Source organism: Larus michahellis, chromosome 1 (assembly GCF_964199755.1).
Source record: "Larus michahellis chromosome 1, bLarMic1.1, whole genome shotgun sequence".
Lineage (NCBI taxonomy): Eukaryota > Metazoa > Chordata > Aves > Charadriiformes > Laridae > Larus > Larus michahellis.
The window spans coordinates 123,355,309-123,382,176 of record NC_133896.1 but is presented as its reverse complement, the minus strand read 5'-3'; the positions used below and the strand labels follow the sequence as shown (position 1 = coordinate 123,382,176).

General features: G+C 38.7%; 1 protein-coding gene across 2 annotated transcripts in view; it reads left to right on the top strand.

The window, feature by feature from the left end:
• The window catches only part of KCNJ6 (potassium inwardly rectifying channel subfamily J member 6), a 162,938-nt gene that overhangs the window by 25,184 nt on the left and 110,886 nt on the right, over positions 1-26,868 (top strand). Inside the window, exon 2 of one of the 2 annotated variants that reach the window (XM_074602114.1) lies at positions 24,655-24,703. The exons of the other annotated variant lie outside the window; for it this stretch is intronic. Within the exon in view, the coding sequence (XP_074458215.1) occupies positions 24,679-24,703 (25 nt within the window). The 5' untranslated portion in view covers positions 24,655-24,678. The remainder of the gene's footprint in view (positions 1-24,654; positions 24,704-26,868) is intronic. 2 annotated transcript variants of the gene reach the window in all.

The window sequence follows — 26,868 nt, the reverse complement described above, 5'->3', positions numbered from 1 at the left end:
TAAGGCTTAACACAATAAGAAAACGTATTTCTTTCTATCTCGGTGATGTTATCATATAAGGAGAAGCAAGAAAGTCCTTTCTTAAGAACTACTGTCCTTTGTCAGCAAGAAAAGAGCAGTGTAAAAGCAAATAATATGGAATCAGAGTGAAGGCAACTGACATGAATGGTGGTAGATGAAGTGCCGGATTAAGTCTGAGCTTTGAAAATGTATTTTATGTCACATATAAAAAATACTGCATTATGTCTGTTAGGTAAACTGTATACAATTATCAGAAGATACCTTTTTGTGTAAGTTTTACTTTAGATTTTAATTTCAAGTAGTGGTCACTTATATTCAGACAGTGTCATAAAAATTCTTTTTAAAGCACTTCTGCATCCTATAAAGGCAACAACCGCCTCTCCTCACCTTCCCTGAAGACATACGCGTACATATTATGCAGCTGTATTCAGTGTCTTGTTCTGCACTAGCAACATGAAAGAATAGCTAGAGAGATGGGGAAAACAGGAGCAGGTTCTCCAGCTGAGAAAGGAAATGTTTTTGGAACAGAGCTGCATACGCAAAGACTTAGCCTGGAGGTGGGTGTTAACGTAACTTTTTTAAAAGTGACAGTAAAAATGCAGTGCCCATAAATGGTGGGACAGATGGAATTCTCTCCGCTTTCACGGGTTATGCCTCAAATACCACGATGCATATGTATTTGGTGTGTGAGGTGATTTTCCTTCTGGGTGAAATATACTCCTAGTCATTGCACCCAGAGCTTTTGGTATTGATAACGCCGTAGATAGACTGGGAGTTTCCCAGGCATTGAGATGACAGGATTGCACTTTATTGACAAAGGTGTCTGTTATCTCTAGTTTTGTCCTTATGTTTACCCCAGACAGCCTCTGATACGCTTGCCCATACTGAACTATACCTTCAGTGTGAACGTGCCCATGTCGAACAGAACTGAGAAGACTGTGTGCTTTGGGCTCATGGAGAACATTCACTGCACCCAGTGAAAGGGAGGAGGACTTGTCTTGCCTCGCCACAGATGGCAAGAAGTTACACCTCTAGGTTCAGTCCCTTTTCTGGGTGCCCCTTATAATCAATTGAAGGAGACAGATACCTCCAGAGGACCATTCCCCCTGTCATCTTTAGGAAGGAGCAAAGCAGTGCCTTTTCTTCCTGATTGCCTATAGTGACAGACAGGATGGTCCGCAGAAGTAGATGCTTCTTGTGGGTGGCTGAAGCGAGGCAAGGTGAATGCTGTCCTGAGCATGTTCATGCAGTGCATTAGTGCAGGATAGCAAGCCTCCTATAAATGCTCGCTCCAGCATACCACACAGAAAACTCCCCATAGAGACCAGTCTAGTCTAAGCAAACACAATCTGACCCTTCAGGAGTCTAACAGATGAGAAAAGAAAAAAAAAAGAAAAAAAGAAAAAAGCCCATCAGGCCATATATTATGATGTGTATATCTGGAATTATTAATGGGTATTTGTTTCGGTGCAGTTTAGGATGCCTTCACCTCTGCCTTCGCAAATCTTTTTCAAAAATATTCTTAGTTTTAGGTTTGCAGAGTTGTGTGGGATTGCAGTGATGCAGCTTGTACTCTGCTAGAACTTTCTAGCCTGACTTGCACTCCAAACTCCCACAGACTTGCACAAGAAATTTTAGGCTCATAAGTCTCAATGTAACTTTTCAAAGAGGGATAACAGAACCTATATCACTTGGATGCTTTTATATATTAAACTGCTTTTTGCTTAAGTCTAGATCCTGAAGTCTCTCTTGTAACCCATCCTTTCCAATAAGGTTACTGTGACTGAAAGTGTAAAGGCTTAAGGAGCAGGTAATTAGTGTGCTTACTGTGGGAGGGAACAAACAAAAGAAAAAACAAAAGGAACTATAGATTTCTATGTAACCATGAAGGGCAGAAAAAAACACAAAGACTTTTTTATTGTACCTTGGGGAGGTTCGTCACATCATGTTTCAATAACAGGAGTGTTCTCAAGAAAAAAAGAGACAGGAACATACAAGGTTCTGCCTTCAGACTCCTGCTGAGCAATAATGGAAGTATAACTAATTAAGGGCCTGATCAAGGGCCCATTGAAGCCAAGTGAAAGCCTCCCACTGATTTCAATGGGCCTTGGATCTGCTCTGAGTGCGTGGAGTGTAAATATGACTGCATTAAAAACACGATGAGCCGATGTCTGCTTTCCATTGGGGCTGGCTGCATTATTCTGTGCCACACCAGAGCTAGCTTAAAGCTTCTCAGAAGCACACCAGGGTCAAAGGTTACTACTCCAAAATGGAGAGCTCAAGCGCAGCTACTCTTGATGGACAAAGTTGGTAGAGCAAGGCCTTGGGGAAGGCTATGGTGAGCCAAGATTGCTGCTGTTCCTGCCACTGGATGGATGAAATGAGTAGCTTTGCAGGAACTTCCCTCTACTCAGCAGTGGTGAGACCACACTTGGTGTACAGTGTGCAGTTCTGGGCTCTTCAGTAGAAGAGAAACATGGACATACTGGAGAGAATCCAATGAAGAGCCACAAACATAAGTAAGGGACAGGAACGTCTCTGCTATGAGGAAAGGTTGAGAGAGCTGGGTCTGTTTAGCCTAGAGAAGAGAAGGCTCAAGGGGGCATCTTATCAATGTATATAAATTCCTGAAGGGCAAGTGCAAAGAGGATGGAGCTAGGCTCATTTCAGGGCACAACTTGAAATGCAGGACACTTTGTCTGAATATCAGGAAACACTTTCTTGCTGTGAGAGTGATTGAGAACTGGCACAGGATGACCATGGAGGTTGTAGCGTCTCCCATCCTTGAGATATTCAAAAGCCACCTGGACAACGTGCTGGGCAACCGGCTCTAGGTGTCCCCATTTGAGCAGGGGATTGGACCAGATGACCTCCAGAGATGCCTTCCAGCCCCAACCATTCTGTAATTCTGTGATTCTGTGAGTTTGCCCCCATCTCCTTAGGCATACCCATCTCAACTCAGCAGCCTGAATTTCCAGAGATCTGGCTAGACCAAGCTGCAAGACAATAGTGATTTTTAAATTCCCAATAGTCTGTTGTCTACTTTTCCTGTGCACAAAGTCAATCCTGCACTCACCAATGACAGTGATCTTTCTACCACACTGTTCAGGTAGCCCTTGTTAATTTGTAAGAACTGAAAGCTAATGTCTCTATAAGAGAATGGCACCTATTTTATAATTTCTTTTAACTCAGAGTCCTGACTAGTGTGGTGCTAAACTGTTTGCAGAGAATGGAATATCTGTAATTGCATTATATATTCGCCCTCAGATTCCACAAGTGCTTCTTTTTGATTCTTTGGCCCTTTGTAGTACATTAGCTTAGTTCTGAGTGAACAAATATTATCTCCAGTTTCCTAATGTGGGCTGACCTACAGAACAGTCTTCATATGCCTGCTCCTAAGGCGCTCTCTAAAGGCTATGACAGCTGACTACAGAAGTTGACACATCAATATCACAGGGGAAGAAAACCCCAACCCTAGTTTGAAAGGCTATTTGCAGTCCACATAGGAGCTTGGATTTCCTTGTATTTCCAGTGCTCTATGGTGTGTTACTCCTCTTTTTTACATCTTGTTAAAAGTGTAAGTTCAGACTCTCTGGGGGCCTTCCTGTGTGCACTGCTTTAGAGCAGCCACACCTTTTCTCTACCCCAAACCATAAATAAAAGCCTACCCATGCAACATCTGTTTACTCCCTTGTATTCGGAGTTCACAGATTAGAGAAGAAACATAAGGTAATACCTTAACACCCAGGAAAAAAAAAAAGACTCACTCATCCATAACCAAAAAACACAGAATACAGTTAATTCTCATCTTGTTTCTGTGATCAGCAAGAAAACTGCCACCTGAGAAACTATCCAGGCTGAAAAAATGTATCTTCTTGCCATTACTATAGCAATTCCAAGCTGCAAAGTGTACGTGGGTTTTTTCCCACAAAAAGTGGATTAGTAGGCAAAGAACAAGAATTTGTCAAAATAATTTACCAAGCCAGGCCTGCTATTACATGAGTTAGTTTAAAGTCATGGACTCTGCCAACTTTTAACACCCCTTTCAGCCTACTAGAAGAAGGAAGTTAAATTAGTAGACTCTGGTGCAATGGCAAATATTTTAAATATCTGAAATGTTGGAACTCCACATGCCAGGCAAGTCAGATGTAATCCTCTGTTCTCTAGTTCTGATCAAAATAACCGCATATCCTCAGTTCCAGACAGAAAATAAAAAAAGGGGCAAGCACACAAGAGCACGTATTATGCGAACTGGAGGAAAAAAATCAGCCTTCCCAATGACCAATAAAAAAAAGGAAAATCAGAACCAGGAGTCAATTTCTATCCTTTTTTTCTATTCTTTAATCTACCAATTGGTTAATGAAAGGTATGGCTGAATCCAAGACCTGCCTTATAAACATGCAGTATGTGCAAAAGACTAAACCAACCCTGACAGGAAAACAGATATGACCAATGAGAGCTGATCTTTGCAGGATGGTTTCTACATAGAAGAAATAACTGATTTGAGACTGTCATTGATTTTTTGGGTATCTCCTGCAGGTTAACTCATAGCATTGCCTTAAATTTACTCAAATTAATGCCTTGGGTACTATTTTACTATATTTTCTTATTAATCAATGGTTTATTGATAACTAATTCTGATAATCAATCCTTTTTTTCTTGAAAAAGAAATAAGTATACATGGGGAAAAAAGATGCAAAATCAAGAAAAGCCAGAGAGAGTAAAAAATCTTTAAGAAGAAAAATACAGCAAAGGTCTCTAGAACAAAAAGTAAGAGATTTTCCTCTTTGCAGACAAGAAGCAATTTGTGTTCTGAGGTGATGCATCATAATGTTGCCCAAAGAAAAATACATATCTCACTTGGCAAAGTGATTTACCCTCATTAGCTTAAAAAATCTCCTCATAAAGCACTCTTTAAACATGATGCCACCATTGCCATTACCTTGCTATCACCAATGGAAATCCAACCTTGTCTAGTAATGAATTAATCAATCATACCATTGCTCCGCACATAGTGACAATGCAGTTTGTGTCTTGATATTATTAGGTTGTCATTCATTACATACAAATGGTAGATAGACAGACAGACCGACAGACCGACCAACCGACCGACCAGTAGACAGACACATACTCTCATATATATATATACACACATAAATATATATATATATATATATATATATCTCTTTCATTGTGAAGAAGCATGTGACAAGAACCCTTATGTTAGACCTGTGCTGCAGATGGTGGTTTTAGATACTGCAAACAAATCCCTGCTCTGTGTTTAGGTAGATCCATTCAAGCTCAACACGGTCAATGCAAACCTCTCTTCTGAGCTTGGCTTCCATGGGAAAGTAAAAAGAGAACCATGGCAACAAAGGAAGAGAGGAGGTGCTAGCAAGAAAAGATTCCGAGAGCTGCATTTTTAAATTGTTTGTTACACAGGACACAGAGCAATTCATAATGACATGAAAACTCCCTTCAAAGACATGAGGACTTCTTTTCAAAAAAGGTTCATAAAGCACCAAAAGTTCTTAAAAAAAGTATTCATTTACAAAAGAGGTGTCCCCAAATCAAAGATAGGAAAACTGGAAATAGGCAGTTTTTCAGATTCTTGTCAGATGCTTGTGCAATCCATTTATTTAAAACAAAATCAAGCAAACAATCTTTTCTAGACAAATTCCAGCACTATGCTTCTGACTGCACCCAAAAAGATGAAGGAAATAGTATCTTTCATACCATTGTCTTCCCTTTTTCTGATTAGAAGACTGATATAAGTCTTTTGGGATAGAAGACCAGTCTCAGCGCAATTGTCTTTGGACTAGGGTTCATAAAAAAACCAAAGATTTGGAAATGGGAAGGTCCCTATTTTATCCAAATTGAATGATTTGTCCACAATCAAAACCAGTCCATTTATTTTTAGACATAATTGAACACCTTAGGGCCCTCATGGAAAAGCTGTATAGATTGATTTCTGTTCTAGCAAGTTCTTGGCTCAGAGCCTAAAGAGATTACTTCTGGGCAAAAATAAAATGGATATTTCAAAGGTCCATTTCACTTCTGAAATCTTTGATTAGTAGGAAGTATTGCTGACTAATTCACTACTATTAAATTTTAATTTGTCCAGCTTGAAAAAAAATCAATATTTTAACCTAATGATTTTTCAACAAGCAAGAAAAATACAGAACACGTTGTTGGGCAATTGATAAGGAATGATAAACACAGTAATTCAAGATACAATTTTGCTAACACACACCAAAGAATAATAGCAAGCAACATTTGTTGAGACTGTATCATCATTTATATTGGCTATTCTTACACCGATTAGAGACATGGCAATTTGTTGACTTAGCTGTCCTGACAGGATATCCTGGGACAGACACATCCACTCTAGCAAGAACACAATTCTATAATATAATACCTCGTTTCACTTGGAACACACGAAGTTGTCACAGAGATGATACTCTTACTACACCTCCAGAAGATATTTTACCCTAAAATGTGAAAGTATTCTCATAGCAGTAAAGAGATCCTCATGTAAATATAGCCATTATAATAAAATACATAACAAATACAGTGCAACAATATCCTTAAAACCTCTCAAAATATATTACAAGAGCATTTTTCAACACTGCTGGTACACGCTCAGTGTTACTTGCAGCGTAGATTACAGCTTCCATTTTGAAGAACTGGTATTTCTAGTACTAACAAGAGCAGCAATACAACCCTTGCATGGTACTTACACATTGTCATTTGGAGTAGTTTAATTATCTATGTTTCTTTACTGTTTTCCAGATTTTAAAAAAAAAAAAAAAAAGTGAGTCAGTTTTCTTAAGGTGTTTAGGTGCCAAAATAAGTAGATGTGTCCCACAAAGTACTTTCAGAGCTGGCTGGACATCTACTCTCAATCATTTCTCAGTGTCAGCACCTGCCTAGATGAAATTTCCGCCAGTCTCAGTATGTGCTCCGGACAGATCAATGATTTTTGTAATTTGACACAGCACTTCTAAGGCCGACAGGGTGTGGAAAAACAGTGAAAAGAGACCACAGATAGAAGGCAACTGAAGGTGCCTTTTCTGATCAGTGCAGCCTGCAAGGTTAAAACAAAGTAATACCCTTCTGAGCAGACCCGAAGGAGTTAAATAATTCACAAGGACTGGCAGACAGATGAATGAATTCCCTGCAGGGAGCTCAGCAATTTGATCTGGGGTACTCCTAAAAGGAGATCGGGTATCTTCATGGGTTACAGTCTATTTGAAGAAAGTGATAAATGGCAATAGAGGCCACAAAATCTCCCCTGTCTCACCTCCCCTTTTCAATTTCCACTCCTGATAGACTGTACACATATTAACAGCTTTCTATGTCTTTCAAGGGTATGTATTGCTGGCAAGGACATATACTTTTCTGTCAAGGTTTACAGAACATTTTGTTCTGCACCATGTATACACATGCTGCTGGATCCTATTCCTATTATATATTCAAACACCACACATAAGATTGCCATCACACAATCTGTCTTGAGCTGTCCCAATAAGCAGAAAAAGTCCAAACTGTGATGTAAAAAAATAATTCACCCTTTACTAATTCTTATTCAGAATCAATTGGACTGTTTTTTCTGGACGGATAGGCACACCGTGGGAGAAAAACACTAAGGTATCTGTTCCCCACCTTTCCTCATCCATTCTTTCATCCATCTGCACCTGCTCTTAATAACTTCATGGAGGCTTGTCATTTCAGGAACATCTATCCATAATGGAAGTATTCTATCAATACAAGTCCTCATGCCCTTCTCCATTATGCCACCACACAGCAATTTCAGTGGCTTTTAACCATCTGCTTAAACAGGTGTGCAATTGCTTTCCTGACTAGAGAGGTTTTGCAGTATTGCTACCTTAATCCATGATGAAGGCTGGCAAGCAGATGAATAGACTTTGTCAAGGATTCTAGACCACCAATAATTTTCAGCTTAGCCAAAAATACTACAGCACTAAGTGCACTTTGTACAGTCAGCAGCAGGTCATCTCAGGAAGTACCACAACAAAGGAATTTAAACTATTGAAGAAGAAGAGAGAAAGCAGTGTTAAATTAATTACTAAAAGGGAATAATTAATGCATATTTTACATTAAACTGGTACTCTTGTTCTACTGCTGAATGTCTTTCCTTCAGTATGAATGAAATGAAAAATCAAACTCATTTTTTGTGGGTGATGTAAAATCTAGGAGACATCCATTTGAAACAAAATAAAATGGCAATCTGTTCTAGTCAGGAGAATTACACAGTGAGTTATTCTCCAAGTCCTATCACATCCAGAGTAAAGATGACATAATTTTATACTCTTCTCAGAAGACAGAAGGCTGTAGCAAAAATGAGAAATACAAAGAACTACACAGCATCAGAAAGTTGTGCAAGCAAGGCTCTGTGCAGTACGTTTAAATATAAATTGTTACCTGATTAAAATTTTTATCCCATAGCTAGAAACTTGTAACTTAACCAAATACACCAAAGACAACTATTACTCTAGAGCTGAAATTGTGCCTCAGGGGTAAACATATTGACTGTCGTGGCTTACCAAGACCTTCAGGGAAGCTACTTAAGTTTAACGAATCACAGAACTGTCACTGTTTGAGCCCCTGAAGGTGCATATTCTGCACCATCTGTGGGTAATTCTTGGAGAAGCAGAAGGCACAAATTCCTGTGGAACTGTCCCATGTGAATTCTCCACTGCCTAGCAGTAAGTTCAGGCCAAGCAATGTCTCTTTCTAGGCTGCCAATTTTCAAAAAATTCCTGATAAATTGTGTTTGAAACCCGTAGCTGCTCTGACAAATGTGGTTGAAACTGATCTCAAAACTGTTGAAAAGTTTTCAGAAAAGGAAAAAAAAGACACTGTAGTCACAACAGAGTTCTTTCAGTAGGAAATCAGAATAAAAAAGAATTATAGCCCTGGGGTCATTTATAAATATATTGTATTTTAAAATGGCTGACTTTTTAAATAAAATTAAAAAAAAAACACACAGAAGTTGGTATAGAAAAGGGTATTAACATCAATGTCTCCAAACAGGAAAAAACTAGGCATTTTTTCCAGTCACATCAAATACCAATCTTTGCTGTAGCATCTCCATTAAAGTGCAAAGAAGAAGTCACCATTTTAAATTTTCCTTCAGCACTGCCAGAAAAGACTAGTGATTCATCTGTCTAACTGCCATTGTTTTGGCTGGGGAAAAAAAAAAAGAAAAAGAAAAAAAAAGAAGAATTGCTTGGATGCACATGTCCACACAATCAATTTGAAACTGAACATTGTCTCATTTCTGGAGTGATTTTATTCAGCTCTCCTCCCTATTAAGCTGTTTTCACACTCTTCTGTCAAACAAGTGGAAGCATCTTGAACCTTCAAGGTCTAAAGTTAAACTCCGAAAGCTCAGTTATTTCATGGTTTCGTCAAACATCATGCACTAACCCATCAAACAGTGCCGTCTTCTAAGATAGATCTGAATAGGCTGGTGCACCTCACACCACGCATCTTACACAAATAGTTGTTCAAGACCTGAACACAGTATAGCCATGTTAGCACAGCACTATGTCCAAGCTAATAAATTCTGCTTTTTAGGATGCTGACTGGCTCCTCTAGGAGATCCTGCCATGCTGACACAGCCATTCTGCCTCCGATCTCCAAACAGGAGCTATGCTCTGCTGTGCAACCATCTCCTCTTTGCACAACTCACGTGCATTTCTTCTACCTTTCCATGCCTTTAGGCTCCCTCAAGCATTTCTACCCCTACACGATATTTCCTCTCGCCTACCTGTCATTATCCCTCCTCTTGTCTTTCTCTCCTCTATTCATGCATCATGAGCTGGCTCGGCTGAAGGCAGGTGATTTCCTTAGGACTAAATACAGAAAGACAAATTCTGATGTTTCTTCCCACAGAATGCAGCCCTGCTAATCTCTTGAGGAGTGGAGTACCATGCAATGTGGCTATGCTTGGCAGAACAGGCCCTGAAGAATGAGTCCAAGATTTAAACTCACTAAAATCATTAGCAGCAGCAACAAGGAAAAGGGTAGCGAGGGAAAAGCTGTATACTTCAAATACAACACATTCTGTAGATGAGAGACCTTCAGATTCAGAGAACACCAAGGAAATCAGGTTTAAATCATGATGCATTTCAACAAAATATACATGCAAAACATGAAGAGTGCCATAGGGCCTACAGGAAAGCTGGAGAGGAACTTTTTACAAGGGCATGTAGTGGCAGGACGAGGAGTAATAGCTTTAAACTGTAAGAGGGTAGATTTAGATTAGATATCAGCAAGAAATTTTTCACTATGGGGGTAGTCAGGCCCTGGAACAGGTTGCCCAGGGAAGGTGTGGATGCTCCATCCCTAGAAGTGTTCAAGGCCAGGCTGGATGGGGCTTTGAGCAGCCTGGTCTAGTGGGAGGTGTCCCTGCCCGTGGCGGGGGGGGTGGAACTAGATGATCTTTAAGGTCCCTTCCAACCCAAACCATTCTGTGATTCTATGATTTGGCTGTGCATCTACCAAGAAAGAGGCCAGAGGGGAGATGGCACGGGGAGTTTGTAGATGGTTTGTGGCTCTTTTCAATTTCTCTAATCTAGCTTGGATTACCATCATGACTTTCACTGAAGGAGGTACTGCGTATAACTTCTGTAATAAAAAATGTACGGTAGTGTGCTAGGCAGAATGAAGAAAGGATATAAAATCATAATAATCCTAGTTGTGCTGAAGAATACAGCCCAGGGTATATATCAAAGTAGTAAAACAGATTTTATTCACTGAAGAGTTGTAGTGGAGTGTTTCTCTTTTCAAATATAGAAGTATAAGATAATTATAAAATGCTGGGGTTAAATATTCTGTATGCATTTTCTGGAAGTGGAGCTGTGATGTGATAAATCCAGTAGTTCTTGACTACTGATAATTATGTGTTTGGGCACGCCAAAGTAATTTTCTGGACCAGTTTAGTAATATGGTAATAATTTCTTTCTCCTTGAAATTAAAATTCCCCTAAAATCACAAAATAAGTGATTTTGGAAGTGATGCAACCTTGTGGATAAGGTCAAATAGAGCTCATAAACAAACAAACAACAAAAAAAAAAACCCAAAAAACACAAAACACCCAAAACCATCCAAAGGAACCCCTCCTAAGCAGAAAATTAAAAATTATCCAAACGTGCTAGAGGTCTCATGCCTGTCTGATAATGTGAGAAAAACTTCTCCTTTGGAGACCTGAGTAGCAGAAAACAAAAGGTAATTACCATCTGACAGCTTTCTCTATATACAAAGAATTGGTAGCTCCTAATGGGCAGGTGTCCACATTAGAAAAAACATTAATTAGTACCCTTGTTGGCAGGCTCAGCTGAGAAAAACATGACTAAATGAGCATGGAAACTGAAGTGCCTTCTGTGATGATAATTGCATGTACCCACATTTATTGTAATTTGGGATGTGATTTTCCATTTGGATCTGAATCACTGAAAGGGTCTAGTTGTTGTGACAACATACCGAGATAATGACTCTGTTAAAAACACTCAGGGCCTAATTTCCAAAGGTATTCATCACCCACACCTTTAATAGGATCAGAAAACTTTCGGTAGCTTGGAAAATTTGGACACTCATCATAATTGCAGTGCAAAAACTGCCAAGTAAGAATTATGAGAAAGCCACAAAGTAGCAGTCCCTGTCAACACAATGAAAAGCAACACCAAACTTTAAAAGAACAGATTTCATAAAAATGAGGAAGACAGAGAAGTATGAGAGGGAAAATGTTTTGTTTTCTTTCATTTTACATGAAGAAAAAAAGAGCAGTAATAAATGCTAATCCTGGGAATTATACACATCAGCAACTTCCTTCAGTAGCAGAAATGCAAATTCTAATAGTATATTAAAACTGAATTATAAAATTTCTAGAAAAGTTGAAGGTAAAATGTATTTTTCACAAGGACAGATTGTAAGCAAGTGCAGAATGATATGGAAAAGGCAGGTGTGATTTAAGCAGATCCTCAGAAGTACTGGATGAAGCCTTTCAGAAGAGGCTGATCCTCAAGGCTGTAACACTGAAATACCATGCTGGGCTTCAATATACGGTGGACCTGTCTGCAAAAAAGACCGACAGCTGTAACCTGGGAAGATCTGGGTCATTCTGGTGACGGTCCATTAACCTGATCTATCTCACCAGTTGCAGAAACAATCACACACCATCTCATAAAGCCCAAACAAGTAATTTTCCCCTCATGTAAGTGTCTGGAGTGCCTGCTTTAAATTTTCCAATTGTTATTATTATCACTATGGTAAACATCACATTCTTTTAACTTGCTTGATATGAAACCCTTTGTAGCCATGATTCATACCAGCTTGCATCAAATTAGTAATTACATAGCAATCAATTTATCAAAGTGAAAATCATTCTGATCTGAGGAGTTGCATCATCAGTGTTGATTTCAGAGGGTGGACAAAAAGTGAAGACACCTCGTTACTGCTGTATACTTAGAAAAAGTAAAGGAGAATTGATTTCTCTCCTATGGAATGCAAACCCAGGTAGTCACTTTAATTTGTGGCTTTTCGAATACCACAGAAAAGCCTGAGAGGAATTCAGAGCCTTAAGCCCCGACCCTGCACTGAGACATCTCTGTCTAGACTGAGGGTACCTGTGGTCTGACCACATCCAGCAGAGCTTCATGAAGATGTATAGCAGGTCTGCCTGCACTTAATTTCACAATCAGGATGCCTACGTTGGATAGCATTCTCCAGGCTTCTGCAGCTGAAATTGCTCTGGAAAGAAACAGAAAAACAGAAAGAGATGAAAAATAGTCCATGAAATTGCACACCAAGGTTTTGCAAAGCAGAACGAGCTGTTCCATTGAATGGTTAGGAACGCCTGTAACTGCTCTGTTGTAGTACGAATGACTAGAAGTAGACCTTTATTTTCTAAAAACAAAACAAAACAAAAAAAGGAATTTTAACTAAAAGATATCAAGAAACAGCAAAACGTCTTACCTGAATCTTGTTCCCATTTTCTGTGAGTAAAGATTAATTTAGCCTTAAATTACATAGAGTTGACTGAAGTGTCAAGCATTTAAGAATTATGTGGCAGATATCAAAATCAACTCAAGCTACAAAACTCAGAAGATTTTTATGTATCGCGTATATTTTGCACAGTGGTAAAATGCTTATGTTAATAGGACAGTATGGGAACTGTCATGTGCGTATCTTTTTATTAACCAGGCAGGTTTTTACATAACCGAATGAATGTTGGGCATAATTTGAGGAGGAAAAAAGACACCATTAAAATAGGAAATAAGTATGTTTTAAAACTCGGAGATAAAAAATACTTAAGTACTTCTTCTGACTACATTTATTCTTGATTAAAATTTCACAAAACAGCTCTTAGGAAATATATTTGTAGTTCTGAGTAATAATGAACCTCCTCGTAATCTTAAAATGCAGTGGAAAATTGCATTTTAGACAATGAAGAGAGACATATATAATAATAAAGAGACAATGAATAAAATAAATACATACATAAATACATAAATAAATAAAAATATATAAATGAGGAGACAATGGAGTTAAAAATGGTAACTGTAATGTTTTTTCTCAAAAAAGTAACCATTGTTAACCACAAATAAATAAAGTATAAGACCAAGAAAACCCAAAATTGGAATAATATAACCAGAAAATTCACAAAGCAACCTTAGAGACCTCTGACTTCTATACTGTCCAGTGCAGCACGGTGCAGTTATATCCAACGTATCAGAAACTGTCCTGCCTCTTAAGGGGAGACACTACAGTCATATCAGTGCATCCCAGGGCCAAGCTGATGAGCTGCACCCACAGTCTTAACGGTGATACAGCTTCCCAGCTGAGCCCCTCCAAGGGCATGAGGCTGGATTAGCTCCCATCAGTGGCAGACAGGAGGTCTCTCTGGGGACACTTGTCCTAAGTTTACAGGTAAATACAGTCAAGGTGACAGAAACCAAGAAGCTGATAAGCAATTTGTGCTTGATGTGCAATAAAGCTCTGATGCTCTTGTCAGTCTTTGCTGCCTGGCATTGCCCTCTCTGAGTGCTGGCTGTTCTAGTGGGCTAGTGCGGCTCTGGGGCTAGGTGAGCATCTCACTCTTTCATACATAGGCTAGACTTGAGCATACTCCTGCTCTCTGGTCTCTCTGTACCATCATACAAGGTTTTTATCCACACCAGGAGCCTTCAGCCTTCACACAGGACATAGGCCCATGGGCATCTCCAGAGCCTGCTCTCTGCCATACTGCTGCTTCTATTTTATGCATGGAGGCATCTCAGACAAGAGGGAAGAGTGGTTAAAACAAAAACAAAAAAAAAGATAGAGGAAAAGTCAGAGCATTGTAATGTCAAAGAAGCAGGGAATTCTTTAGAGCAATAGTGAGGGAAGAGTGTATGATACAGGAGCTTAGAGGGCTCAGGAAAGAGCAATCATGTAGGAAAGTTATGGGCCGCTACCTTAGAGACGCCAAAGTACAACAGAGGAGCCTAGAGGATATATCTGCTAGTGGTACTGTCATTACAGTTTGATATCTCTGTAATGGAATAAAATGCTTTATCCCATCCCATCTCTATTAGATCACATATTTTTCCCTTTAGAAGCTAATAGCCATTATATTTTATTACTATTAACTCTTAATTAGACTAAAAGCAATGAAACGGCTAGCTTCATGAGCTCACCTTTCATCACTAGAATCATATACATTATTTTGGGGGTGGTTTAACTTAAAGGCAACTCAAGCTAGTACATTTTGAAACCTCTTCATTATATGGCACTGTATGTAAAGTACACTGTATATAAAGTGCAATCAGCAGTAGTACCTGAGAAACACATAGATTTGCTGTGTCTGACTTGCAAATGTTTAGCCCGATTCACAGAGAGTTTGTCCGGATGCTCCAGTTAAAATGTATTCAAATCCCCAAGACACAATACAGATGTCTACATGGCACAGTACAAAACATGTCTAGGTAAAAAGCTAACTCAAGTACTGGCAACACAGTTACATTAGTGCAAGGCTCTTGCAGACTAATTTACTTGTTGACAGTTATTGTTCTTCCAGAAGCTGGTTGGGGATCTCTAGGTAGCATTGCACTGTGCCAAGATGACATTCCCTTAGAGAAAACAGCCTTTGGTTTTAGCTTGAAACCATAAACGTGAATGCTACCTCTAGCCTCAGCCGACAAAGAGCACGAGTCTCCGAGAGCAGTCAGAACCTTTTGTCAGCTTGGTCTAAGTACCAGGAGAATGGCGAAAGCAACAGTGCAATGATTTTCATCCTGTTTGGTATTTTTATTAATGAACATTTTATACTTCTGTCATTTATGATCATGTATAACATAATATATTCTACACATTATTGAAATACAAATATCTCCACAGAGTCTAAAGACTTGAGGTGATGCTATGATTGAGCCTGCAGAGTTCAAGCAGTAGACAGTCCCTGCCTCAAAGATGTAGAGTCTATTTAGATAAGATAGATAGTACATGTGGGTTTGAGGGGTAGAGGGAGGCGTGCACCGTGTGATAGCAACAAACAGTGTGCTAGTTTCACAACCATTCTTTTTGGAAGTGTGGGAGAGTGTGAAGAGAGGGAAGGTTAGTTATAAAGTTAGATGGAGAGGAAAGGGAAGGGAGAGAGCATTTTAGGAAAGGTGATGGGCTGCGTAAGACAGGAGAGAACAAGAAGAAGAAACAGTACGTGGGGGTGAGGAGAACAGGAGGTGAAGGGTAGGAGCAAATCTTTAGCACAGCAGAAAGACGATAGTCAATATCACAGCAATTTCAGAGAGACGGGGCTTCCTACCCCCTTTGGCCATATAACAAGTATTTAGTTTGATTTAGTCATGTCAGTTGTGTTTCTAATGACTTGAGCATGTCCACCTGCTATTTGTCTGCTCTGGTTGCCCTCTGTTGATGCTACAGGGAGCCTAAATAACTTGCTTAGACTGTATATCCAAATTTTTAGTAGGCTGAACTTAGGTGACATGAACCCCAAGCTCTGTGTCCAAAGGTCCCCATTTTGACTGCTTCTGCTGCAGCTCCTTTTATTATCTTCATTAGTTCTGAAAAGCTGGCAGATGGAAGCCCAGGGTTGTGACTTTGTGCATTTGGGGAAAGACAGAGTTTCACCCTAAGGTGGGAAGGTCACTGATAACAAAGTCATCATATGGAAAGTGCTACACTCTCATTTTCTGATTTTTCTCTGTGGAAGACACCAACTTAAAAATGAAGTCTCAGTTTTGAAATTCAGAAAGGCTGATTTACCTCAGCATTTCTCTTTTTTTATACTTTTGCAGTTTCACCAAAAAAGACCTGTGTAAGCCAGCCTGAATATTGACATAAGCAACCAAAAGTTCAATTTTCTCTCAGGGAGTAGTAAATGGGAGGTATTTTCAGATATTTTTCAGTAGAACAGGGAGGTATTTTCGTTATTCATATTTTTGCATCTGACACGTTACTTTTTCTTTTTTAACATGTCTGCTTTTGAAGATTTTTTAAAATAGATTGAACAACAAAAGACTGCTAAAATTGGAAACTGTGTGAGACATTTTGGTATTATTCAATCGGAGACAGATCTGACACTGAGGACAGTTCTTGTTTAAGAACTTCCATGGAATGAACATGATCACAGCACAAAACAAAGAAAAATGTCAGTTCTCCTAGTTGTATGTTCATCATTTAAGTCTCACAAGGTACCTGAGGAAACAGGTTCTGTTTTGAAATGGTTGATCTGTTCTATTCAGTTATGAGTTATTTTTACAATCATCAAGGCAAGTATTAAAAAAACCATACTTTATTAGATCATAATTCTCTTAAATAGTTTGAATAACAGTTTCTAGATTAGTTCAGGAATTCTTCTACTTATAATTTTTCATGTGAAATCCCCAGTCTATAAATGTTCTTTAAGTGATTCCTATTGAAATATGGAATTTAATGCTATAAGAATACAAACAACCAGCTGAGATTTTCCCTTTGAGGGGCACAGAAGAAATGAGTTCATGAAAACCTAAACATACACATTATTAACAGCTGAAAAGATTGGATAAGCATTTTTAAGTTTCTTTTCTATATTGAATCTCCTCTTTTGTGTTTCTACCAACTTTTTTAAATAAGGTAGCTCCTGTTATCTCAAGGTAACTTATATTTCTTCTATTACAATTCAGAATATATTAATGAATTATGCCCTAAAAAGGAAAACAGCAGTTTCTTAACAGTTTGATACAAAGGTCTTTGAACTGGTAAGAACATCTCTACAGAATATAGAGCTTTTCACCATGCATTAATTGTACACAGCCACCCTACCTGCACTCTGGAGATTTAGATGACAAAGCATGTGTAAGATTATCCACTCTGTCTTGAAGACCATTTGCCGAGATGTAATTTGTGCTGGTTTGTCCAATGTAGTCTTAATAGCCCTAAGTAAAAAGCTTTCCAGTCTTTTTAGCATAGCAACACTGCATCACTTTGTTGCCAGGATAGTCTTCTCGATTTTCAGCTTATACTTACACTTGCTTAGTTTCACAATGTAGGCTAGAAATGTTGTATGTAAGACTTAAATACACCATTGCAATAACTTCATCCATAATTTGTTAGAACACCCAAGCTGAGCTTCTGAAAAGCAAACAGTACAGATAGTTCGTTGTCTGTCAAAGTACAGAAGTGGAAGCTCTGCTAGTGTTTAGTCAGCCCAACTCATTGTGTTAGAAGAAATGTATTTTTACTGGGATCTGAGGGAATCAAATAGATCTTCAGACATTCTGTAGGGTCTTTGTAATGGGAGAAGAAAATTAAGCCTGTATACCTCATCCTCTAGAGCAAAGAAACTAAGAAAATATATCTGCCTTTAATCATGTAGTAATACCACAACATTACTTAACTCCCACCTTTGGTCTTTTAGGTACCCCAAATATTTCTTTATTAACCTGTCACTGTGTAATGTTCCCATTAGTTCTTTAATGGCCATTTTGTATTAAGCCTTAAGTGACTTTTCCACAGTTGACAGCAGAAGCAACAAGTATCTAACAGCATAAAAATGTAAAACAGAATTGTTAGTAAAATAATCTGCAGCTTCTGGCACTGTTACCACAATAAATTAAAGATATTTAAATGCCTGTAGTTCTGAGGTTTGCTGTCAATGGTAGGATTTTTTAATAATTTTTAGATTCATGTTCTCTGCAATCAATTTTAATAGTTTAAAATTGTGAAGCTCTTTAGATTATTTAAGAAACACTGAAAACCTGAGACTTACTACAGCTTAGATCTTACTTAAGATGCCAAAAACATAACATCTTTTTCTCTCTCTTTTTTTTTTTTTGTTTGTTTCATCGGTATGATTATTCTTTCTCCTGCAAACTCTCAGATTCTTTTTTCTCTTTATCTTGTTCAAAGAAATTTTTATTTATTTGTGTTCTGGTAGATGCAAGTACATTAAACAATGTCCATACATACTCAATAGCAGTCAGTAACATTTATTTATGCTGCTTCTGTTCCTAGAAAGATTTCCTATCCTCAGAACCACCACTTGCCATCCCTGCTGTTTAATATGTGAATATTTGTTCCTTACAGTTAGAGAATGACAATGTATTTGCAATGAATTTAATACATGACTCTGTAAGCTTCGTATGTTGAGTCTGAGGGGAGTTGACAAGCTTCTCTAGAATTCCTGCTTGATTTTCTGCCTGGAAAAAACCAGAGATTTTTCCATACATATTTCACAGACCAAGTGTGAATGATGAGTAAGTTAACTAAAAACTCTGAGAAATGTAAAAACTATATTCTAGAACCCAGAGAAATAAATTCAGTTCCTCCTGTTGTTAATGCAAATTTCCTGCATGTAAAGCATCTTATATCAGAGCTACTGAGAGTGCTTTATGACATCTGAACCTGTTAATGAGCCATACTCACCCCTACTGCTCGATAACTCTAGTGAACCCAGCTAAGGTACACCCTCAGTGAACTCTGCTCACTCCATCTATTCAAATACTGTATTTTAAGCTCTTTCCAACTGATGCAAATTGAAATCACCCCTTGTGCCAAGCACAGGATAGTCTTCTAAAATGTATTCTTAGCCATTCAAACACTGGGATCACTGCAAAGGAATGCAGATTACTTGCTAGTATTCTCACCTTTAAAGCTGAGGATGAAGATAATTTGCTTCAGATCACACTGTGCTGGGTCCTGCACAAGTGTAGTCATTACAGTCCCTACCCCAAGAGTTAATTCTAGAAGACAAGACAAAACAGGCCATTGGGACCAACCACCTTTCTTGGGATGGGCAAGACAGAATAATAAAATTAAACAAGATATACACCATTTTTTAGCTTTGGTACAGGGAGGCATGAAAAGCAACTCCCATAGGCAGGTCTTGTATACAACTTGGATTTTAGTAATAGTAAAATAATGCAGTAATACGGTGCATCTTATTGTTAGAGGTCTTACAGATGGGCTATTAAGCTATTTTTTCCCTTTGTTGGATACATGTCCAGATAGAAATGAAAGCTCCTATGGTATTTTTCAAAAGGAACAGCTCCAACTACTTCCAAAGATCCCTCTCCACCTAAAATAGGCTATGCTTTCGAGAGCTGAGTGTAGGCTATTGCTAAAATGAATAGCACATAATGAGTGCTGCATTTGCCTACACACCATTGCCTAACAACCAGTATCTAATTCATTACTGTAAAGCATTTGAGGATGTCATGAGCATGAAAGACACTATATAAAATGAAATTCTATTAGTCTCATTTAATAGTGTTTCAAACATAACACCATTTCCATGTAGTTTGAAAAGTAATTTAAGATATCCCAAGATAGATTACTCTAAGCTAAAATTTTAGAAAAGGTTCTTCTTTGCTTCTTGCTCATTGAATTTGCATTTAGTGATTGAATAGCTATTGCCTTAAAGGATATATCAATGAAATTACTAGGGATTTGCCAGTGAATTACTTTCAAAAGTAACAAAGCTTCACAAAAAGTATGTGTAATGGATATAATGTATTTGAGTTCTGAGCCATAGCTCAGCCAGTATAGGACTGGTGAAATACTATTAGAAATTTCAGCCAAAGTTTTAGATTACTTCAACAGATTCCTAGAATGTCGGCACACTCTGCACTCATGAACTGGCAAAAGAAGAAGAGAAGTTTCAGCTGTGCAGTAAACAAACAAAACAAAGACAATGATCTCATCAGTTTGTGCCAGCTGAAGCTAACAGTCATTGAAGAGGAAGTTACAGGATGTAAACATGTCCTTCTATCAGAAAAATTACTGGAAGATTATGCACTCTCTTGCCCAAGAATGTTTCCCTACAAGAGAAGTTACCTAGATGCTCCATGTATTGATTCCCATCTGGAATCTGATGCAATTCTCATGATTGGATTGCATGATTGCATTTGATGCATCCTCCTTACACATGACTGAAAATGTAAGTTTGCACCGCCTTGTTGGCACTATTGGCATCTTCTTGTGCGCCTTCTGACAGAACCTACGGCAGCCTATGGGAAGTCAGGCAAAGGGAGCTTTATACAAAGGTGCCTGATTTTCTTTGGCTGAGAAGTGAAAGAGTAATGTGAAGGCCACGCTTTCTGTGTTGGCACTTAGAGCATCACATTAAACCCATGAATGTCACAACAGCATGATAATTTGAGATTAAATTCAGTGCAAGGCAGGACACCACAGTCTTGAGATATTGTAGGATTGGGCAACTGTTCATTTGCCTTAAAGAAGCTTATAGAAAGGAAGTATGTTTAAACCTATCTGACTATTCAGTAAGAAAAGGCGCCATGAGTTGATAATAATGTGCAAATTTCACAGCAGTGTCAACCAAACTAAGGCCAGGCACACAGCTGAAAAGAAAAAAAAATAAATAAAAAGGGAAAACGACTCCATTAGACAAGAAGAGTTTCCAGCTTCTTTCTTATACCCGCAGCTGAATGAAAGACCTCACCAACAGTGCAAAAGTATAAAGAAGCATTTTAGATAGCCATTTTTACTAGTTGAAGTTAGCATGCTTCACATACCAATTTACACTTCACACATCCCTTCTTGCATCACAACAATATCATCTATCACTTGCACTTTACGTGCATATCATTTAAAATAAGAAGAGCAGGATTTCTTGCTTTTTATGCACCCAGGAAGACGGTAGCCATATCACACAGGTATGAAACGGCAGCACATCTCTGCACACAATCCAGTCTCTTACAAGAGCAGAGTCTGTCTTTGCTGCTCCCCTGAGGTTGTGGAAGATTTGGGCTCTTGGCTCCAGGACAGGTACACTGTCAGCAACAGCCCATGGATTCAGACCCCTGGAGAAATCTCTCCATGCTGACGGCATTGCTACAAAAAAAGATATGAGCCTCACTGAGCTAGGAGAGATGAAAAATAAGGCCTGCTTTTCATGATGTGTTTGTTTATTCAGTGATGTCAAGAGGGAATACTACCAAAGTCTGCCCTTAAAGACAAGTTCTGCCCTGAAATGATACACTCTGTTGTGTGTTTATTTACTTTTTTTTAAAGAAAGAAAGTCTCACTCTGCTGTCAGTCTGTATTCAAAATCACATCTGCTGAAGTCAGGACCAAAAGTATGTTTTAATGTTTTTGATTCCCCAAGTTAATCTGTTAGAACTCATTCTGTCAGAAAGGATGGAATTCCTTCTTTATCTGCCATCAAAACCCAGATTTCTTAGAGGTGTTCAAACTTTCTTAAAATATGCCATTTTGATAAAAGAGACAAGTGGAAAAATTTGCTTAGTTTCCAGAAGAACTTCGTAGTGTGTGCGTGTGTGTGTGTGCATGTACTAGTGATCATTAGAGAAAGGAAAAAATGCAAAACTTGAGAGAATAATTTCATACAGATTCTAAATCTCAGTGATAACAATAAAAAATATTATTTTTTTCAATAAAATGCCTGGAAAATGGGATGTCATTTTTTAACCTGTCCTATTGAGAAACAACGTTCATACAAGAGTACCTTTATCTTCTGAAGAAGGAAGATCAGAACTTCAGTAGTCCTGGTCATTTTTCTTAGGACAAGTAAACAAAACTCTTTCAATATTTTCAAATGCAGCAATTACTTGAATCTCGTCTGCAATTTCATGTTGTCTCTCTAATGGCATATTTCACACCCGTGACAGTATCATAAGCCTGAGAACCTTAGCTTGCTTCTTTAACCTGCTATACTCTAACTGCTGCAGTGAAGATATGCAGCTTCTTTACATGTAAATGTTTCTGTGCTTACCTATCAGTGATCTCAGGACGTTACTGGAGGAAAAAGTGCATTCTGTTAGTGCTTGCCTTTACCAGCTTCTTCAAAACAAATATTTGACCATCAGCAGAACTCCAAAGCTCAAAATCTTCTGATCTTCTCCTTATATATTATATTTAATACTTTCACTTTAAAGGAAAATGACATTCTAGTCTCCTATGTCCTTATGATAGACCTCATCATTAGTAAAAAGTATTTAATAATATGCAAGAGCAAAGTATTAATATTTAAAATCACAGCTTGTTATTAGCCTAATAAATCCAGCCTTCCATCTTTAGGGCTCAACATTTATCTTCCCCAACTGTTCGTTCCTGATAAACTACAAGTTCTCTGGTGGAAGGAGGTGTTTTAAGGTCACATTATAAAGTAACATGGACACAAATTACTGATGATTTCCACAGCACTGTGCTTTCCTTTGATGATTAATACCATGCAAGAAATTGCCATACAGGACCTTTTTTTTTTAACTGGCACTCTTGTGTTATTACTTTCTTCCTCCTTTCTTTCTTTCATAGTAATGCATGAATCTGATGCTGAATGATACATTACCAACATGACTTAGGGCACTAACATTAACTAAGGGCACCACAGATTCAGGGCGTAACCTTAAACCTTTGTCTTAATATGAAATGCTCTAAGGGGTGTGCATGCAGTTGTGAAGCATTTTCTGCTTGTTTCATGCATTCCAATTACTATGAAACGTGAGCTTTTTGTTAGCAGCAGTCTAGCTTTATGAAGTGCAAGTAGTAGCATATTTGGTATAGAAAATATTTCTTTCGTGTTTTTTGCAAGAGATAGAAGCCAGTACTGGGATAAGACAGAGATGGTCAGACCTCACCTCCTCTCAAGTCATAAGATGATCCTACTCTTTTAAATAAAGCAGGAGGGGTAGCACTTGTGACAGCCTGGCACCCCCGCAGCAGGGTCTCCTCATGTCACAGTCAGATAGCATTGGAAGACTATGTCTATACTGTCGAATAGGACCTGTCAGGGACCATTCTTACACCATTCTCAGCCCATGGCTTGCCCCAGTGCTAGTTTTTTGTACAGACCCATCCAAAGAGGGATGTTGCCATGCTGAATCCTGTCCCAAATCACTTCAGTAGCTGTTGCAGGCCACCCTGCCCAGAAACCCACACCAGAGCTGAGACAGGGGGCAGAGAGCATCTCTTTGGGATTGCTGCCTGTTAAAGTCATATTTTGGAGGAAATCCTCTCCTCTGCTGAGGTTTTTGGGAAAAAAAGCTGCTTGGATCAAGAGCTGACATCTGCATACCCATGGCCTGTGAGACAGAGGTGGAGGCAGGCTCCCACACCCCTTATTAGTAACTGTTGACACCTGGCCGTTTTTCCTTTGGCTTTTCCAGCTGGACTTGTCAGCTGTGGTTAAAACTAGTGAATATCTGGGATGTTTTCATCTTGAAGACAGCTGTGGGGTAAGGGACAGGTAACCACTAGCTCAGCTTACCCACAGGGCTGGGATTCAGTCACTGAAGATGCTTGTATAATTTCAGGGATCGTAAGGGTGAGAGCAGCCCCACTGCATATTCTCAAAGCCAGCTTTGAAGGTCTGAATGTTTTAACTCTACCTCTGAAATCAGCAGATTGGACCCGGCCTCCATTGTTCTGGCTGAGGCGTGCTTTGGGGCATCAGTCCCTGTTAAGGGGAGTTCTGCCAAACCTAAGAGCTCTGGATTGCCCAAGCCTTCTGACAAAACAGGCTTAGTTACAACATCTACAACAAGTGTCTGAAATGGGAAAACAAAATTAGATTAAAAAATTTATGCCAAAGACAAGTGACAAAGATAAGCAAGTTTGATTGGGAGTCCCTCATCTATCAAAGAAATAAATGAAGCAGTACTTCAGACAGCTCATTTCGGTGTCAGACCCAGTGCCATACCACTCACTCCAGCTTCCGTATGAAATTTATTTCTTTCTAAATAAGCACTTTCTTTCCTTCAGTATATCTGTTTTGTGGGATGGTCATTTTCATACCTTTTCTCAGGAAGTCCTAGCACACTTGCATATTTTAGTGCAGAGCACAAAACAGAGGAGGATTTCCTCCTCCATTAACACTTTGATTTAATAACTTCAATTACTCTAACTAGATATACACACAGAGAAATAAATATAAGTTTCACACTTCATAGTTGACACAATTCAGAGACTACAAGAAAAAAGCCCCCAGAGGTGCAGGCTATTTAGGAGTAAAGTTAAATCCCTAAATAAAGCAGAAATATATAAAGGACTAATGTCCTTTCCTCACATTGCCACTTGCCCTCAAGTGTATTTATATTTATATATATATTATATATATATGTTTGTTTTTTATTTTGTCTGTTCCCCCAGGAGAAGCCCAAAAGAGAAACAGAGATGGCCAAATTGACAGAGTCAATGAGTGAGTACAAATAGGAAGTTCAACCACTTTCTTTTTCCATCTATCCCCCTCCCTTACATAATGCCACAAAACCAGAAAATAGTGCTTGCATTCAGGGATCTCATTCAGCCCTGTCTTCACTCCTAACTTCACCATAAATCATTCCACTCCTAAAAAAAAAAAAAAAAGAGGAATGCCCAAAACAAGGACTGCTATTTCCTTCATGCACTGTTTAAATCAACTGGATTTGGACCTAAATCCAGCAAAGCAGCTATTACGTGTTTGACTTCATGAGCCTGAGTTTTACTCAAATAGAACGTAACTACTTGTGTTTAACAAGTGCCTAATTTACTTGATTTGGGTTAGTGCATACATTTCTTCACAAGCTTACAAAAGGTTGCACTATATCCAGTGCAATTATTCAGACTGTTGCCTGTGCCAGATTCATCCAATAGGAATTATGCCCTGAGATATATGTGGAAAGCTTTCTATGGATTTCACTGGTTTCTAAGAGGTGTGTGTTGTCTTAAATATGTAATCAACAAGAGGTAGTTTGTACTTCTGCCATAATACAGGATCTAGATAATGGAGTACTACCTATAAACACTTGTAGCTGAGAGACTCAGAATGGTTAATCTATTTCTGAACAAAATTAGGAGGCAATTTAGAACAAAATACTGGCAAACCACAGGCTCTTTCTCAAAACTTATCTAGCTCCACAGCCTATGCGAGCTTAGATAAATTGACTTTAAAAGGGAGAAATCTGTTTCTCTGCTCAGCCAGAGACTATAGAAAGACAGAAACACAGATATGCATAAGACTCATTTACATTAGAAAGTTGTTTCCAGATAATTTTTTTCTGTTAGTTTATGAATTACTGCTCCTAGGGGCATGCTTCCCTACCTTTTTGCTCTCCCAGTTCATTTCACTTCCTTTTGAAATCATTCTCTGTATCTCCTTACATATGCCATTACAGGGCAGAGTCACCCCTAGCTATAAAAAATTATTTCAGGATCAGAAACAACGTATCCCACAAAAAGGTGCTGCAGACCTGGGAGACATGATAGAGGCAGCAGAACATCCAGGTGGCAAAGACCCCACTCCTAAGCTTCGAGCACAGTTACAGGATGCAGAAGTCAACCTGAGAGCTTCTCTCCCCACGGGGAGAGCATTGCTAATCAGTAGCAGACTACAGGCAATGGCATAAGATGCATGGCAACCTACTGATGGGTAGTTCAACTCTCATTAAAGTCCTTGATGGAGGTGTGCGTTGTTATCTGAATGCTGTTCTGTCCACTACTTCTTCTCCCACACTGTCTGCATCTCATAAGACCTGGCAATATTCAAGTTTCTAAGTCAGATTCACAGATGAGATTTTTAATTTTTTGAGCTACCAACAGGGTACACATTTCTATACCTTCTGCAGTATTCATAAGCAGAAAGAAGTATTTCTCCATGGTGCAGTAAAGCCTATATGGTATCAGTAGAAATGTCAACAATACAGTTTAGCAAGGCCCAAAAGGACAATGATACCAGACCCTAGAGAACCCCTGTGCTATAAGGAACGTCACTTTTTCTCCATTAATCTCTGTCAATGTACAATGTCATTCTTAGAAACATCGCACTACCCCATCACTTTTCTGGCATTACTGGATGCTGGATATCTGTATAATTATGTCTCAATGGAGGGGTGGAAGACGGATGGAACAATGGTGGGATCTGTTATCAAAGGTGGAAGCAGATAAGTAGTATCTGTTCTATGTGTTAAGTACTTGCTGGACTTGGCACAACCTTTCTGAAACAAGGTGAATGAATCTCACCAAAAAGTGTCAGGGCAAAGCAAGTAGACTTTCTGAATGGTCTGAAGAGTCAGAGGAGCAGCCTCCATAAATCTTTATAACTGATCAGGAACACAAGCTCAAAAATGCACTTTGAATTTCCTTTAGGATGTGTGTTTGTCTTGTGAAGTACTTTTACTTTGCTTCTTTAATACAGCATGCTTCTTAAAATGATTGACTTGCTGCTTTCTATAAGGATTTGTTCATACTTCATGCGAGCCTTTTATGAAATTTTCAGATGATTTCATGACATTTTTAAATATTTTTAATAAATGATAAACTGTGTTGCAACCTGGAAAGAAATTTCTTCCTGAACGTACCACAGTGCCCATTTTAAAGCTAGTGCAG